The 18,391-nt window shown below is 36.9% G+C and overlaps 3 protein-coding genes across 3 annotated transcripts; 2 read left to right on the top strand and 1 right to left on the bottom strand.

Annotated features, from left to right (window-relative positions):
- The first annotated feature begins 478 nt into the window (after positions 1–478).
- On the top strand, positions 479–9,931 carry LOC11427341 (DDB1- and CUL4-associated factor homolog 1). Its single transcript, XM_003603464.4, has 14 exons — positions 479–974; positions 1,118–1,199; positions 1,304–1,420; positions 1,537–1,715; positions 1,877–2,735; positions 2,938–3,035; positions 3,147–3,570; positions 3,712–4,317; positions 4,590–4,772; positions 4,893–5,426; positions 5,838–5,948; positions 6,637–6,755; positions 6,884–8,471; positions 9,022–9,931. Exons 1-14 carry the CDS (start codon positions 778–780, stop codon positions 9,712–9,714), a joined length of 5,790 nt encoding a protein of 1,929 aa, XP_003603512.2. The 5' UTR covers positions 479–777; the 3' UTR covers positions 9,715–9,931.
- Positions 9,932–13,017: 3,086 nt separating this feature from the next.
- Positions 13,018–14,385, top strand: LOC11429980 (acetylglutamate kinase, chloroplastic). The gene has a single exon (XM_003603463.4). The coding sequence runs from the start codon at positions 13,090–13,092 to the stop codon at positions 14,110–14,112; it is 1,023 nt and encodes a 340-aa protein (XP_003603511.1). The 5' UTR covers positions 13,018–13,089; the 3' UTR covers positions 14,113–14,385.
- Positions 14,386–15,095: 710 nt separating this feature from the next.
- Positions 15,096–16,390, bottom strand: LOC11436076 (proteasome subunit beta type-6). The gene is made up of 3 exons (XM_003603462.1): positions 16,255–16,390; positions 15,255–15,366; positions 15,096–15,195 (listed from the first exon to the last, which is right to left on the bottom strand). Exons 1-3 carry the CDS (start codon positions 16,388–16,390, stop codon positions 15,096–15,098), a joined length of 348 nt encoding a protein of 115 aa, XP_003603510.1.
- Between the last annotated feature and the right edge of the window lie 2,001 nt (positions 16,391–18,391).

Raw genomic sequence — 18,391 nt, 5'->3', positions numbered from 1 at the left:
ATTTGGACTTAAGAATAAAATTTTGAGCTAATTTATTGTGGCGGAATCTTTTATAATGTTTTAAACAAGTATGTAAAAAATTTAAAATTTTAAGTATAATTAAAAAAAATTTAATTTAAGAGGGACTAAAAACACTAACGAAAAAATTTGTAGGGACTAAAAAGTGTGATTTATTTTTATAAGGATCAAAAACTACGTATATTTATAAGGACCAAAAACTTAATTAACCCTTAATTAATTCAATGCGCAAATTTAAGAAATAATTTATACTTTTGGGTTGTTTAACATATGTCCTAAAGACAGGAGGTAACATGATTTTTTTTTTATCTTCCTAAAAAAAACTTTTTATCTATCCCCTTAAAAATAATATTTTTTTTATCCAATCTAAGAGAAGTCCTATTCGGGCTGGTTTATCTTGGGTTGGGTAACTTTTTTGTTGGTTATTACTAGTGTTGTTTTTGTTAGGGCTTAAGAAGTGGGAAACTTGGAGAAGTAGTGTTAGGGTTAATCACGCAGCCAACCGGGTCGAATATCTCCGGAACATTCCGATCCATCGGTGTTGAGTTGTGCACTTCTCTTCTAACTCTATATTTCACCATCTCTGCAACACAACACAACCCTTATTATATACTTTAGAAAATTTCGATAGGTAGTTAGAATCATATATAAACACACAAACATTAATCATCAATTTTTCATTATTATTAATCAATTAATTAATCACACGGTTGCCGGATAAATCAATCATCTCTGCATCGCCGCCGTAACTGATTTTCGATGGATAATCAACCGAATCAAAATCAAGCTCAACCACCACGTGACGAAGAAGAAGACGAAGATTCATCGAGGATGGAAGATGAAGAGTTAATTTCAAAGGTTAACAAACTCATGGATAAAATCACTTCCTCTCCCGATAACCCTAAACCTAATGTTCTTCACGCTCTTGCCACCATTCTTGAAACTCAAGAGTCCAAGTACGTTCCAACCATTCTTTTCTAATTTTTTAATTAATTCATTTCTTAGACATTCATGTACTGCATTCACCAATTCTCAGCTTACACTATGAATATTGTATTTCATTTTTTGCTAATAATTTAATTTAATTTTTGAAATGTAGCTACATGGATGAGAATGCTCATTCATCTTCAACCAATGCTCGTGCTGCCCATAACATTGGACGCCTTGGGAGTATAATTCGGGTATTATTATTTGATCTTTTTTGGTGTAGTTTTTTTTTTTTTTTTTTTAAGATTATTAAATTACTGAGGTAGTAATTTGGCTTTTGTTACATTTTTTGACACAGGAAAACGATGATTTCTTTGAGTTAATATCTTTGAAGTTTCTCTCCGAAAATGGATACTCCACCGCAGTTCGAGCTGCTTCTGTCAGACTACTCTTGTGCTGTTCTCTAACTTGGATTGTAAGATTATTTTTTCCACTTGTTTTGATTGGCTTTTGTGATTTTTTTTTTATCGTGTTTTCGTCATTCTGCGGGTATTGGTATCTCATGAATTTGATGAATTTTTAATTGGACAGTATCCCCATGTTTTTGAAGAACCGGTCCTTGAGAACTTAAACAATTGGGCGACGGAGGATAGTAGTAGGTCGGCGGCGGAGGAGCAAAACCTGAAGCGTGATCCGGTGGGAAAAGATGCCTCGGATTCAGAAATGTTGAAAGCATATTCTACTGGACTCCTTGCCGTGTGTTTGGTTGGGTATGCTATGTTGCTCCATTGATAAAATGTTTTAGCTATCGGGGGCAGAAGTTTTTGCTTCACTTTGTGTCTTTATTTTCGCTTCTTGACGACGTTGGTGGTTTGCTTATTATCCCTATTTTTTACTCATATTTTTCTTGTTGAATTTGAAATGATTTCAGTGGAGGTCAAATAGTGGAAGATGTATTGACATCTGGCTTGTCAGCTAAGCTCATGCGATATCTTCGTTTGTGCGTGCTGGGTGAGACTAGTGGCAGCCAGAAAGATAGTAGTCATTTATCGGAGAACAAACATTCATCTGGGAATACTTCAGTGAGAGGTAGAGATGATAGTCGTGGAAGGTTTCGCCAGCTCCTGGAATCAAGTCATGTAGATGATACAAGGATGATTGAAGAGGGATCTTTTGATGACCAAGCTCCTGAACGGGGTCAGGATAGCGGACAAGCTTGCCAAGAAGATCCTTGGATAGATGGTGAACCACCTGATGGACTCAGCGAGGGTGCTGATGTCTGCGAGGCTGATTCCGAGGGGGAAGAGAGATGGCGCTGTAAAGATATTCGTGATGGAAGGATAAAATATGGTGACCATGAAGACAATGCTAGAGACGAATCTTCTAGGCGGCGTACTAACCGTGGATGGGGAAGATCTAGGGGGAAAGGAAGGGTCAATGAAGGGCCAGTAGACAGTGAACCTGTTCTGTCATCTGCTGGTTCCGCCAGTCGCCTAGGACAGGGGCGGAGTGTTAGAGATAGGAGCTCGTTGAGGAATGGTGACGTTAAGCGGGTGCCTGATTCTAAGAAGACTCTTACGAGTTCTATTTCCGAGGCTTTGATTTCTGAAAGAGAGGATAATGATGATTGTTTCCAAGAGTGTCGTATTGGAAGTAAAGATATCTCCGATCTTGTTCGGAAAGCAGTCCAAGCTGCTGAAGCTGAAGCCAGGTCAGCCAATGCACCTGAAGAAGCCGTCAAAGCAGCTGGTGATGCTGCTGCTGACCTTGTTAAAACTGCAGCTTCAGAGGTATGCTGATGCTCGATCACCTTTTTCAAATACAAAAAATTATACCTTGTTAATATATTGTGGGTGTGACTGTACTTCATAACTTATAATCAAAACTTAAATGATAAAATATCTTATTTTAATATATTGTGGGTGTGACTGTACTTCATAACTTATAATCAAAACTTAAATGATAAAATATCTTATTTATGTATATATTCAGGAATATAAATCCACCAATGATGAAGAAGCATCTGTTTTGGCTGCTTCGAGAGCTGCATCAACTGTTATTGATGCTGCATCTGCTGTTGAAGTTTCAAGGTACTTAAGAATATAATTACGAACAATTTGAGTGCCGAGAGCCTGAGACAAATAACTGCCAGACAGGTTCTCTTAGCCGTTTTGACAATGTTATTATTGGATTGGTTGCAGGAGATCTGTCTGCATCAATACCGAGACAGAGAATGTTACTAGCAGAGAAACAGAATCCATTGAGGATGTTGAAGATTATTTCCTCCCAGACACTCGAACACTTACACAATTGAGGGAAAAATATTGCATTCAGTGTCTTGCATTACTTGGAGAATACGTTGAAGTTCTTGGACCTGTATTGCACGAGAAGGGTGTTGATGTTTGTCTTGGACTTCTGCAGCAAAATTCTAAACATCACGAGCCGTCCAAGGTTGCTTTCGTGTTGCCCGATGTCATGAAGCTGATATGCGCTTTGGCTGCCCATAGGAAATTTGCTGCACTATTTGTGGACCGTGGGGGAATGCAAAAGCTTCTTGCTGTCCCTAGAACGGCCCAAACATTCTTTGGCCTTTCTTCGTGTTTATTTACCATCGGTTCCCTTCAGGTATTCAATATTTTAAATTGTAATAATCGTGATGTGAGATGTGTAATAGCGATTATACTCCAAACCTTTGTGTACATCTTCCTTGTTATTGATCTTCCTACAATGCTATTACATTATTTTGACTCTAGATTCTTATTTCAGGGGATAATGGAACGGGTTTGTGCTCTTCCATCTGATGTGATTTATCATGTGGTTGAGTTGGCTCTCCAACTCATCGAGTGCAATCAAGACCTAGCCCGGAAGAATGCAGCATTGTTTTTTGCTGCCGCATTTGTCTTTAGAGCAGTTCTCGATGCTTTTGACTCTCAGGATGGTTTACAGAAATTACTGGGCCTTCTCAATGATGCTGCTTCCATAAGATCAGGAGTAACTTCTGGAGCCTTGGGCTCGTCTAACTCAGGATCACTTCGAAATGATAGAACATCATCTGCTGAAGTGCTGACCTCATCTGAGAAGCAGGTAGCCTATCACACTTGTGTTGCTCTGCGGCAATATTTCAGAGCACACCTCCTAGTATTAATAGATTCTATCCGTCCAAACAAAAGCAATCGTAGTTCTGCTAGAAATATTCCAAGCACAAGGGCTGCTTACAAGCCACTAGATATTAGTAACGAGGCAATGGATGCAGTATTCTTACAATTACAAAAAGATCGGAAGCTAGGTCCGGCATTTGTCAGAACAGGTTGGCGAGAAGTGGAGAAATTCTTGGCATCTAATGGGCATATTACTATGCTGGAATTATGTCAGGTATGTCATATTTATTATATGGGTCATGTTAACTTGTGCCCTTAGGGCACAAGTTAAGAAACTAAAAATGGAATTAAAAAATAACTTTTGTTATTGAAAAGATAAAATTTCAAACTTTTAATATATTGAATGCACAATTTTCAAAAAAAGGTTTCTATGTTTAGTTTCTAAACTTATGCCCCAAGGGCACAAGTTAACATCACCTTATTATATAGTTTGTGATCCCTTTGTCTTGCAATATATTTATTTACCTAGTTCTTGTTGTTTTATAGGCCCCACCCGTGGAGCGATATCTACATGATTTGCTTCAGTATGCATTAGGGGTTTTGCAAATTGTTACATTGGTACCTAGCAGTCGTAAAATGATTGTAAATGCAACATTAAGCACCAATCGTGCTGGTATATCTGTAATTTTGGATGCAGCAAATATTGCCAGTAGTCACGTTGACCCCGAGGTAAGTGTCTTGTGGTAGCGATTGTAGTGTTTGCTTCCCTAACATCTGTTGTTGTTAAAGGGAGGTGCTTTAAATTTTTGACATGCTAATAATGCTGATAAATGATATTCTGTATTTCAGATAATTCAACCAGCATTAAATGTTTTAGTCAACCTTGTTTGCCCTCCTCCTTCAATCAGCAATAAACCACCTGCAGTGTCACAAGGCCAGCAGTTCCCGTCTTCACAAGCCTCTAATGGTGCTCTAGAGACTAGAGACAGAAATGCCGAACGTAATATCACAGATCCTAGGGAGAGGAATGGAGAGTCCAGTGCTGTAGATCGAGGAACTGCTGCAGCACTGACTACACAATCTGTGAATACTACTCCTCAAACTCCCGTTCCCTCTGCAAGTTCAGGCTTGGTTGGTGACCGAAGAATATCTTTGGGTGCAGGAGCACGCTGTGCCGGCCTTGCTACACAGTTGGAACAAGGATATCATCAGGCAAGAGAGGCTGTCCGTAATAATAATGGTATAAAGGTTCTTCTGCATCTCCTCCAACCGCGTATATATTCACCTCCAGCTGCCCTGGACTGTCTCCGTGCTCTAGCTTGTCGGGTACTGCTTGGATTAGCCAGAGATGATACTATTGCACATATATTGACAAAACTTCAGGTGAACAACATTAACTTTCTTTGATATGAACCTTGTATCTTCTTCCAAGATGCAGGGGTAAATTCTCTAGTTATAGAAATGTTGCAAAAATTTGAGGGTCTGCACCTCCCTAGTCAAAGGCCCAATTTCTCTCATAAGAAAACTATCCCTCTCACGCACTTCAATTTGTATGCAATGTGCTTTATTTCTCTAGCTAATCCCAGCCTTCAACTAACTCCTCTTCTAGCAGTAATTTAGTACCAATAGACATGTGACACCTAACAATTATTTCAACTTACTAAGGGATCTACCTAACAACTATTTAGTCGCATTTAAGTCTGAAAACTATTAGTATTTTTTATGATGGTTTTTGAAACACAACATTTTCTGTTGTCATTGGGAAGTAATTTCCTGATATTGTTTGTGTTCTAGGTTGGGAAAAGACTGTCAGAACTAATCCGGGATTCAGGCAGCACAACACTTGGAACAGAACAGGGTAGGTGGCAAGCTGAACTATCCCAGGCTGCAATTGAGCTAATTGGGGTAAGCATCTCGGCTTTTTGGTGTTGCTGAACTGTGTTTCAGAGTATCATGTTGGGTTGAGTGAACTTGTTATGGACTCATGCTGTGTGCTTTACTGTTTTTTGTTTGTCTGAGTTTCACTACCCATGTTAAAAAAAAATATCATACAATTGAGGCTTAAGTTTATTCACTAGATATTTTACCATATTAACCCAGGATTGAATTGAATGGTATTGATACATTTTGTTGCCATGGCACATATTATTCTATTCAATTATATTCCAGCTAGAAGAATATCTGTAATGAGTTTTTTTTTTTTTTTTTTTTTTGTATTTTCTTTTTCCTCGTCAATTTTGTTTTTGTTATGATTTGGAAGTTTAGTCGATGTACATTCTCAATATGTATTGCATTCTATGTTAGTTCATTTGTAAACTATTTATTTGAGCTTTTTAAAAAAGGTTAAGCTTTGCTTAGAAATTAACTATTTTTAATTTTCAAGAAAAACAAACTTTTTAGGATTAAATTGTTTAAACGGTTTCCAAAATAAATCTTTGAAAAAGAAGACAAGTAAAACCAGTGATCTTACTTAAACTTAACATAATTTACTGATCTTAATTAAAGTAAACATAATTTACATGTGCTCTATGAAGTTTACTATTGATGCTTAAATTGTCTGCTACTGATACTTATGTTGCAATTACATATGTAGATTGTCGCTAATTTAGGGCGTGCAAGTACATTAGTTGCTAGTGATGCAGCTACTCCTGCATTAAGGCGCATTGAAAGGGCTGCCATAGCTGCTGCCACTCCTATTACTTACCCTTCAAGGTTTCCAGTCATTTTTACATTACAAAAATTCACCATTCAGGATTTTTGTATACATTTACAGTTCTTCTGCCAACCTTTATTGCAGTATCCCTTCTGATGGCTGTTTATTTGTTGGTTGTCTTATGCAGGGAACTCTTGCTCTTAATTCATGAACACTTGCAGGCATCTGGATTGGGACAAACTGCTTCTTTATTGCTTAAAGAGGCTCAGTTAACTTCTTTGCCGTCATTACTTGCTCCATCTTCCCTTGCACAACAACCCACAACACAGGAAGTTTCTTCAACACAAATTCAGTGGCCTTCGGGTCGTACTCCTAGTGGATTTCTCACCAGTAAACTGAAGTATAATTCAAAGAATGAGGATGCTTGCTTGAAAAGTGATGCTGGCTCTGCAAGGAAAAAGTCGCTAACTTTCTCGTCGTCTTTTGGTTCTCATACAAGACACCAAGTTATCGACTCTCGGCATTCATCAACCAGAAAATGGTTACGTGCTGGGAAAGAGTCTTCAGAAACTAGTACAGTAGAGAATCCATCTGAATCTTCAGTAAAACATAACACTGAAACTGGATCTCAGTTCAAGACTCCAATCACCTTGCCGACCAAACGAAAGTTATCGGATCTAAAGGACATACCAATGTTTTCATCATCTGCAAAGCGACTAAATGTCGGGGATCAGGGACTTCGTTCTCCTATTTGCTCGAGTTCAGTTCGTAAAAGCAGCCTGCATACTGATGCTGTTGGGCTTTTCACACCAACTGGTAATCTGAGGAGTCAGCAAGGCCGTTGTACAGCTGACTATGTGGATGACAATCAGTACTGCATCTCAAATCTAGGTCAGATGACACCATCCTCCCAAGTAGTGAATGACCTTCAGCTGAACAACCCTGAGCGTGTGACACTGGATTCTCTAGTGGTTCAGTATCTGAAACATCAGCATCGCCAATGCCCAGCCCCCATTACCACCCTTCCTCCAATATCTCTTCTGCACCCACATGTTTGTCCGGAACCTAAGCGAAGCCTCGATGCCCCCTCTAATGTGACTGCTCGGCTTGGTACCCGTGAATTTAAGTTTATGTATGGTGGAGTACATGGTAATCGCAAGGATCGTCAATTTGTTTTTAGCCGGTTTAGGCCATGGCGCACTTATCGGGACGATGCGGGTGCATTATTAACATGCATTACTTTTGTTGGAGACTCCTCGCATATTGCTGTTGGTAGCCATACTGGAGAACTCAAATTTTTTGATTCAAACAACAATAATGTGGTAGAGAGCTTCACTGGCCACGATGCTCCCTTGACCCTTGTTCAATCTTTTGTTTCTGGTGAGACCCAATTGTTGCTTTCTTCGTCCTCTAAAGATGTTAAGATGTGGGATGCAACATCAATATTAGCTGGTCCCACCCGATCATTTGAAGGGTGCAAGGCTGCCAGGTTTAGTAATTCCGGGAAAACATTTGCTGCCTTGTCTTCAGAATCTACTGCACGGGAAATCCTTTTATATGATATCCAGGAAGGCAAGTTAGAAGCAACCTTGTCAGATACATTCACTACTTCTACAGGGCGGGGTCATGCTTATTCTTCAATCCACTTTAGCCCTGCCGATTCAATGCTGCTTTGGAATGGTGTCTTATGGGACCCGCGAGTGTCTACGCCTGTTCATCGCTTTGATCAGTTCACTGATTATGGAGGTGGAGGCTTTCATCCTGCTGGAAATGAGGTATTTGAAATCCTGCATGTCTGAACATTATACTTATTTTATAGATTGATTTTACATTGAATCGACTTCCAGTGTAGACTTATAGATATAATGTTCTTTACTTAGCAAGTCTATAGAGGTGAGATGATGTTCGGAGGTTCAAATATCAACCTCATTATTAAGAGTATTTCTTATGCACCCATAAAATAATTAACTTGGAGATTGTGGAAGAAGGGTTATCGTTTATGGCCAAAATTCCAGGATTGTTGAGCGACTCCAAGACATAAGTATAGTTTTCATATATTTTTTAGCAATGTGATAAGTATACATCAATTGTGTTAATAGGTTTTACATAAGCATCTAAATATATTTCGTCATCATATAACAATTTATGAATATTTTAAGCAATATTTTGATGTATTAAATGGTGAAATATGGATGAATATTTGTAGATGTTGTTTGCAATTTCAATTTGTAGCTATTCAGCATTTTTTTTTTTAAATTATAAAATTTGAATATATACTTTCTGTATACAAAGTCGTATTTCTGACCTTTGTTTCTGTTTTCCCAGGTTATTATAAACTCCGAAGTCTGGGATCTGCGCAAGTTCAGACTTCTACGTAGTGTAGCATCATTAGATCAGACGGCAATAACATTCAATGCTCGTGGAGATGTTATGTATGCAATCTTAAGGAGAAATCTTGAGGATGTAATGTCAGCAATGCATGCACGCCGTGTTAAGCATCCGCTTTTTTCAGCGTTTCGCACAGTGGATGCAATAAATTATTCTGACATTGCTACCATCCCTGTGGATCGCTGTGTTCTTGATTTTGCAACCGAACCAACAGATTCATTTGTTGGGTTGATTACCATGGATGATCAAGGTGATATGTATTCGTCAGCCAGATCATATGAAATTGGTCGTCGGAGGCCAACTGATGATGATTCTGATCCTGATGATGCTGAAAGCGAGGAAGAAGATGAAGATGACGACGATGACAATGAAGATCCTCTTTTAGGCCCTGGTTTTGGTGTGGGAAGCGACAGTGATGCTGAAGACATGAGCAGCAATGAAGATGATGATGATAGTGTAAGTGATCCTGATGATGATGACGACGATGGAGGTTACATGATGGACGATATAGACTTTGATGGACACGACATGTTGGATATTGTGACGGATGGGGATGAGGACGACGATGATGATAGTCAAGGACTTGAATCCGAGAGTAGTGATGACGATTATGACTTTGGTGGTTATTAGTTGTTAATCTGAGATGCTGTAATTATAATCTCTTCATTGTATTCATTTTTGGGCGAAAGGTCGCTTTGTTTTCTCAAAATTTTGCTGTAGTCTTTCACATTTAACTCTTCCTACTTATCAGTGGTATAAAGTCGAGTAACATAATTGTATATATTTTTAGGAAACTGCATTTTTACTGGGCTGCGAATGCGATATGGGGATGCAACTGTTTTGTTTTTGTTTACAGCTTTTTTAGAGAATTTTTTTTAAAAAAAAAAGCTTCAAAATCAGAAATCGGTCTGAATAGTTTCTTGGAATAAGTCATTCTGTTACGGACTCTTTTTCAATGACAATTTTTAAAAAATGTTTGAAATAAAAATCTAATTTGGACTCTTTTTCAATGACAATTTTTTAAAAATGTTTGAAATAAAAATCTAATTTGAGTGCAATTTCTGATGTGCACAAGTCACTCAAGTGGTGCATGGTGCAAGATAAATTTCTTAATGATTATCGATACACTTGGAGGTTATAGATTTTCACCATAGGAATCAAGACCATGTTGTTTCGATGTTCCTTATACAGCAGCAGCTATTTGAAGTCGGATCTTAAACTGATAAAAATCGTCTAACATCATCAAATTAAAACAAAAAATACAATAGCATACTGATGGATAAAAGATTTGGGGTTTAAAGAAAGTTTTGAAACCCAAGTTGAATCAATTGAAGATTGCAACAGTAACAAGTGCTGCTGGGTATGTTAACATGATGAAAATTGCTGTATACACATTTTATACCGAAATTAAGAACCGGCTGTAGTTAACTACAGAAGTTCCTTCGGCAGTTAACTGCTGAGGAGCTCAAAAATGCCAAATTATTTCCCCCTACTTGTTGAGCTAGCGTATATATGTGTGGTTTGTTTGTCGTGGAATCGAAACTTAAGTGCCTAAAGGTCACAACACTATTATAACTTAACTACCAAATTCCATTTGTTTCCGTTTGTTTTTTTTTCCCTCTTTTGCCTCTCAAGGTCACAAAAAACGGCTAAAAGTAAGAAAAATTATCTTTCTTTGGTGCCACTCTTTTGAGGCATGGTTCACAATCCTTACCTACCCTTGTAAACAAATATTTCAAATTCAAACCCTTTGAATTTAAAGCTAGCTTACCTATAAATTGAGGATAATCAATTATTATATCCTACATCCTCAACTAAAAAAACAATATCTAGAGGACAGGTTTAAGTTTCTAAAGCTAGACACACATTTTCTATATATCTTCTACTATTTTAATTTCTAAATGAGGCACTTAAGTTTCAGTTAAAACGCATACGCTAACTCAACAAGTAGGGAAAAAAATTGGCAGTTTTGAGCTCCTCGGCACTTAAGTGTCAATGGTTTTTTTTTCTTCATCGGCAGTTAACTCCCGAAGTTTCCTTCGGCAGTTAACTGCAGCCGGTTCTTAATTTCGGTAGTTAACTGTCACGGTGGCATTTTCGTCTTTTACTTGTGTTTTTCAGCCTTATAACATGTGTATACAGCAATTTTCTAACATGATTGGGTTTGAATGGTAAAATCAAAACTAGTGGAAGTTTCTAGAAGGGGAAAGGGATAAATGAATATTCATGTTTTGTTGTGTTGTGTTCTTCGAGCCAGTGAGAGTGGGGAAGTCGATTTGGTGTTTAGAGTGTACCATCGCATTTTGATAATGATTAGACTCGCAACCTTGAACCTCTCTGAGGTTGAGTTTGCAAATTGAGAAATGATTGTGATAATTTTTGTGACGACTTTCTCTCTCATATTCAGGCTGTGTTTTTATTTTCTCCCTGTATTACTTTGGTTTTTGTATCAATTCTCATTTTTAATTGTCTGACAAAAATGATTGTTCAAATAACACTCCTCGAGCAAATTGTATGAATTTGATCCTTAAATTGTCATGCTCTCATCAATTTCGTTTTTAAACTATACTATAAAAAGTACATCATTTACGTCGCTGTATGATCATAAAAAACAAAACACAATTTTTTAATTAAGAGAGTAAATAATTGGATGAAAGGATAGTTTAAAATTTGTTTAGTTGATTTTGATAGTTTATGGACCATCTCTATAAAAAAAAAAAATTATGGATCAAATTGTCGAGAGACTTAAAATTTAAGGACTAAATTATCTGTTTAAACCAAATTTTATTGTGTGGAGGTCTACTGACTATATAATTAAACTCACTAATGATTAGTCTCACTCAACCTTGATGACATTTTTTTTTAAGGAACTCAACCTTGATAAGATATACAGTGTTTAAGCTACATGACATGATTATTAAAACTTTATAGTTAACTCCAAAAGTTTGGTTTAGAGTAGTTTGTTATAGTTTTTTCTTAAATAAATTTGTATAATTTAGCATCTTTTTGCTATAAATTTTTAACAAATAATTTTTGAAGGAAAACATCAAATGAAAAATTCGTTTGAATATTTTATCTTGGAATGTTATTATAAATAATATTTCATCATTTTGTTTTAACTTTTTTTGGATAATAACATTTTAAAAATGTCTAAAATAAAAGGCTATTTAAAATAACTTTTCATAAAAATTATTTTTCGAATGATGTTTTTTGATCAAGAATAATATGTGATTTCCAAAAAATTTCTACTATTTTTAAATGAGAAATGTTAACCAATGCCCCCGGGGCACTAGTTAAGGAAGCAAAAGAAGAAATTGTAAATCAAAAGAGACATTTTTTAAGCTTGTAATTCATTAATTACACAACTTTTAATGCAAATATTACTACTATATTTGCTTCATTAATCCGTGCCCCGGGGATACCGATTCCGGTTAACATGACCCTTTTTTAAATAAATTTTCAATTCATTTTTAAAAAAAACAAAGGAAAATTTATGTTTTTTAAATCTAAAACAAATGAGTCATAAGTCCTAAAAACAATATCGATTTTTTACTAAGGGGACTTAAGTCGTAAAAACAAATTAGATTTTTTGATTCTTACTACAATAATATATGTAAGGTCGGAGGTTCGAACTCCATCACCACAAAAAAAAAAAAAACGATAAATAATTTAGTGTTGTGTACTAAAATTTCTAGTCACACTCTTAGAATTCCTGACTACACCCCAAAATTATGATATATATAATGTAGTACTTTTCACGAAAATAAATAAAAATAATAAATCAATTTTTTTTTAACAAAATAAAGAGAATCAATTTAATTTTATTTTTGAGGGAGAGAATCAATTTTTTTTGTTAATCAAGATTTGAGTTTCTTAATAAAATAAAACTGCAGAATGGCACGTGGAAAATTAATTATATCCCCGTAAACCCTAGTTGTATTTGATTTTCAAGTCATTCAGTTCAACTTGGGCTGGCAGTGCAAGCGTGCGTGTAAGTGTAACGCAATGTTGGGAGGAGCTGCAAAAACCTTCACAAACTTCTTGGGAGCTCCATTCCCATTCATCTCATCAACCAAAATCGATATCAAAATCAAACGCACACAAACCAACCTCTCTTTTCCATCCAATGGCTGTCGTTGTATCTCCGCTTCAGCCGCGTCACCCGAGCCAGCATCTCCGGGTCAATTCCGAGTCGACATCCTCTCTGAATCGCTTCCTTTCATACAAAAATTCAGAGGCAAAACTATCGTCGTCAAATACGGCGGCGCCGCCATGAAGTCACCGGAGCTTCAAGCCTCAGTCATTAACGATCTCGTTCTCCTCTGGTGCGTCGGTCTCCGTCCTGTCATGGTTCACGGCGGCGGTCCTGAAATCAACCACTGGCTCGGCCGTCTCAACATTCAGCCCGTTTTCCGTGACGGCCTCCGTGTCACTGACGCTGAAACGATGGAGATCGTTTCCATGGTTCTCGTCGGAAAAGTTAACAAAATTCTCGTTTCTTTAATCAACAAAGCCGACGCCACCGCCGTCGGTCTCTCCGGTGTGGACGGAAAACTCCTCACCGCACGTCCTAGTCCTAATTCCTCAAACCTTGGGTTCGTTGGCGAGGTTGCAAGAGTAGATCCTGCTGTTCTCCGGTCTCTAGTCGACAGCGGACAAATTCCAGTGGTTGCATCCGTTGCGGCTGATGAATCCGGACAACTGTACAACATCAATGCCGATACGGTTGCCGGAGAATTAGCGGCGGCATTAGGAGCGGAGAAATTGATACTGTTGACGGATGTGGCGGGGATATTGGAAGATCGGAATGATCCAGAGAGTTTGGTGAAGAAGATTGATATAAAAGGAGTGACAAAGATGATTGAAGATGGAATTATTGGTGGTGGAATGATTCCTAAGGTGAATTGTTGCATTCGATCGCTAGCACAAGGGGTTAAAACTGCAAGTATTATTGATGGTAGGGTTCCACACTCTTTGTTACTTGAGATTTTAACTGATGAAGGTGCTGGTACCATGATTACTGGCTAATTTACTTGCGAAATCATGTTTTTTAGTTTTAAATTCAAGCTCTGTGTTTTCTTCACAATGTTGATTGCACCTTCAATTTGTAAGACTCGGAAATTAGGTGGTAGAACTGGAAAGCCAATGTAAGTTATGTTGTTAGATAATAATAATTGCCCTGCAATGTTAGGGGAAGCTGTTGTTTACGACCGTCTAATGATGTGGAGGCGTAAACAAACACTGATTAAATCAAACATTTCGGACTCTATAATTTTTAAAACTGTGGTGTTTAATGTTTCATTTTTTAAGTAAGAAATTGATTCACCTTACTATTTCAATGATTAAAAAAATGTTATTTACCCGTTATCAAACACTGCTATAAAAAGGTGCTAACACTTCTCAAGCCTTTAGCCTGCTGCAAACTCCACAGCTGTTTATCTGATTCAGAACTTTCCCGCAGTTAACAACATTCAAAAACAAAAACAAGTAAATAAAGACATTAGAGGGAGAAATTTCGTTCTTCACATCTACTTTTAAAAATTCTTGAACATTGGAGGGAGAAATAAGACTTGGTTGTTCATTCCATTCGTCACATCTTTAACTTCATATACCGTTATCATGAAAGAGAGGGGGAAAAATGAATCTCCATTGCACATTGTCAGTTGTCACGACTTTGGTATGTAGTTTTCTTAGTATGTTGTAGATTGGTTGTTATGGATTTTTCAGTTTTTAGTATGTAGATTGGTCGTTATAGATTCTTCATAAATCAGTATAGTTTTATTCCAATTTTTAATCCCTAAAGTTATAGAATCTGACAATTTTTTTGATAAAATAACATTACAATACTCAGGGATTATATTAATTGCATAAAAAAATTGAGCAAAAGTATTTTTATGTGAACTTTTATTTATAATTTTGCCAAGTATGAAATTTGTAATTGTAATTATTGCTCAAGTAAAAAGTTTAACTGACGTCCCCCCATCAATCAAGATTCTTTAATCACAACAACTTCATATGTTCATTGGCTCTGGGGCACCAAGAATGTTAAGCAACGAGTTACGAGCCTCCAGTTCATCGTGCCTGGGTAGAAATTCTTGGTCACTCCCTCCTCTACAAGATTCAGAATAAGGGAATCAATCAATTTATTGTACATACTTAACAATATAAACCTTGTATTTAGAAATTGAACATGACTAACTATGATTGCTCGGACACCTCCACCACTATCACCATCACGAGCAATGGCAAGTAAAACTGCCTTTTTGACCAGATCCTCCCGTACTGTACAGCATCAAATACAATGTCAGCACTAAGGATTGAGATGGAAATTCCCCCTCCCCCCAAAAAAAACCTCAGAATTTCTAATATTTGAACCATAGAAGAGTTATAACTAATCCAAAGCCATTGTTGTATTGCTGCGGCTACAACCAATCCACCATATTCTTCCATACTTTCTACCATATTCAATCAAAATCAGGCGGTTTAAATTTTACATCAGATTTTAAATTTTCTACCATAGATAAATCGAAAAAGTTCACTTTTCATGCAAACCTTTAGTTATAGGGAAACCATTTGTATCCTTCACACTGTACTTTCACGCTACTGGCTAGTCATGATCCCCTTGTATTGTACTATCTTATTCAACTGGTTAGATATAACATATAAGCAATTCAAAGTTCTGATCTCCTTTCTACTTCTAGGCTTTTTTCACTAAAATCTTAAAGAAAACCTCTATATGAACCAATCATATGCCTCTTCCATATCAATATAACTACGTGGAAACATTTTTTACTATCCAGTAACTCTGACATTAAATAGATGCATGCTGATGTTGGAAAATAACTTGTGACAATTATCCCCTTTACTTTGCTTCTTTTCATTCACATTAGACAGAAAGAGAGAGTAGTCTTTCAGCAATTGGATTTTATTTAATCATCCATCTTTTGTTTCTATAAGTTTCTGAAATCTATATATGATCTAGATCAACTTTAGCAAAAGGTTTTCCCAGCACGACTGATTCTTAAGGAAAATATCAAGGCATAACCTTAGCAAGTCAAACAAGCAATTTATACATGTATACAGGAATAGGATACGCATCTGTAGCTGAACATGAATACAGAAACCGTAATGCAGATTGTATTCATAAACATGTTTTTAACAGTCAAATACCTCCAATAGCAAAAGGTTGTTGTACAATTGTTCCACCTAGAGGAACTCCATAAATATGACCGCCTTTGTACTTGTCCCAATCCCAACTTTTACCCAGTTTGTAAGTTATTCTACCAATTTGTTTTCGCGCACTCATTTTGCTGCAACAACTTTTACCCATTAATCTCTTTTTTCTTTAAAAAAAAAAAATCAATATTTTGACCCTAGAAACTACGGTTACAAAAATCTTAAAATTGAAAATCCCCTTTTCACCCTTGCAAATTACCAAAAATTTCAATTTTACCCCTTTTATTATTTAATATTTTATGCATTTATTTTTTTTCCACCCTCATTTTTAACATGGCTTAATTACACTTTTGATCCTCGTGTTTTGACTTACTCACGAAATTGGTCATGCCCTTTTGAAAGAGAACAAAACGGTCATTCAGTTATCATTTTTGTTGCAATTTTCGTCCTACCCCCCATTTTTTCCTCCAAAAACGCACAAATGGCAGATTTTTAACTGATGTGGCAAATGAAGGCATATGTGGCACTGCATATGTGGATAATGTAATTTATAAAATTGAAGAAATTAATAATATTATTATGGAAAAACATTTTATCATTTTCATAAATAAAAAGAAATAAAAAATCAAAGATATATAAGGGAAAATTGAATTGAAACCCTAGTTCCTTGTTTATCCCAAATCGATTCCTATTCTCCTTGCCTTGCCTCCCAGAAACGAAAAAAAAAAACCATCTTCTTCTTCCTTGCAAGCTCGATTCGACCATGGGAGATAAGGGTAAAGCTAAAGTTGGAGATGGACCATCATGGTGGGACCCAGAAATCGACCCAAAGTATTGTTTCAGGTATGAAAGGAATCTCAGAAATTAGGGTTTTTTTGGGTTGTTGTGCTCATTAAAGAATATTCCTTGTACATACATGCTTTAGCCATTGTTTATTTCTTGTTTGAGCATATTAATGATGTACCCACATACTTTAATGTTTGTTTGTGTCATGGTTGAGAATATTTATGAGGTTCTTTATGAGATTCCTTGACTCACTTGCACCATGTGTGAATGTTGTGTTGTGTTGTGCTGTGCTGTGGTGTGTAGTGTAGTGTTGTGTTGTGTTGTGTTGCTATTTTTAGAGTTGTTTATTCAAAGTGGTCCACATGTGCTAGATGTTATTTAATTGCTGACTATATGTGGTTGTTGCTGTTTGCACATGCCAATTGAGGACCAAGTCTTGAAGTTACGGTTTAACCATAGGGGTAGATTTGTAACTTTCCCTGTGAGGCTTTATGTGGATGGCTATGTAGATGAGGTGGAAGACACTTTTGATACTGATAAGTTGTACTATGAAGACATTAAAAAGCTGGTCCTCAGTTTTGGATATTTGAAGTTCAAGTCTTTGTGGTACCAACATCCAAAATTCTCATTTCAGCGTGGACTTAAGCCTTTAAACAATGATGCTGACTTGTTGGAGCTTGTTACTGATGCTATAGGGTGTAATGTGTTTGAAGTATTTGTTGAACATGAAGTGGATATTCCTGAAGTTGTGGATTTTTGTGATAAAGGCCCTTTGGTTGAAGAGCTTAGGGATGAAGATGATGGTAGTGATGTTGAAGAAGCTGTTATGGAGGAGGTTAGAAATGCAGGGACTACTGAGGTCAGAGATGAAAGTGTTGGGAAAGGAGGAGGTATTGGTGAAGGTGCTGATGATAGTGTGAACAATGAAGGTGAGAACTATGAAGGTGTGAACAATGAAGGTGAGAACTATGAAGGTGAGATCAATGATGAAGTTATGGATGAACCTGATGTCAGAAATGATGTGAATGAAGATGATGAAGAAGATGGTTATGTTAGTGAAGAAGATGAAGACTATGTTGGAAGTGGGGGTGAAAGTGAATTTGACCCTGACTTTGACATTGTTGATGATGGAGAAGAACAATGGGATTGGACACATGAGTTACCTGAGGATACATTTGCTGCATGTAATCAAGGAGGTGTGAACAATGAAGGGAATGAGACACAAGTTGTGGATGAAGGTTCTTCCCAAGATGAGAGTGATTTACACGCTCCAATTGAAAGTGATGATGAACTGCTTCACAAAAGAAAATTCCCTACATTCAAGCATATAGGGCAAAGAGGAGAG

This window comes from Medicago truncatula, chromosome 3 (assembly GCF_003473485.1).
Source record: "Medicago truncatula cultivar Jemalong A17 chromosome 3, MtrunA17r5.0-ANR, whole genome shotgun sequence".
Lineage (NCBI taxonomy): Eukaryota > Viridiplantae > Streptophyta > Magnoliopsida > Fabales > Fabaceae > Medicago > Medicago truncatula.
Note: the sequence above shows the minus strand (reverse complement) of the source record. Positions and strands in the feature narration are given on the sequence as shown.

Coding starts and splice junctions, on each gene's coding strand:
- LOC11436076 (XM_003603462.1), bottom strand. CDS start 16,390: ATGAGTGCGCGAAAACAAATTGGTAGAATAACTTACAAACTGGGTAAA. Junction 15,367..16,254: donor ACAACCTTTTGCTATTGGAG/GTATTTGACTGT, acceptor GATGCTGTACAG/TACGGGAGGATCTGGTCAAA. Junction 15,196..15,254: donor GTTCAATTTCTAAATACAAG/GTTTATATTGTT, acceptor TGAATCTTGTAG/AGGAGGGAGTGACCAAGAAT.
- LOC11427341 (XM_003603464.4), top strand. CDS start 778: ATGGATAATCAACCGAATCAAAATCAAGCTCAACCACCACGTGACGAA. Junction 975..1,117: donor CTTGAAACTCAAGAGTCCAA/GTACGTTCCAAC, acceptor TTTGAAATGTAG/CTACATGGATGAGAATGCTC. Junction 1,716..1,876: donor CTTGCCGTGTGTTTGGTTGG/GTATGCTATGTT, acceptor AAATGATTTCAG/TGGAGGTCAAATAGTGGAAG.
- LOC11429980 (XM_003603463.4), top strand. CDS start 13,090: ATGTTGGGAGGAGCTGCAAAAACCTTCACAAACTTCTTGGGAGCTCCA.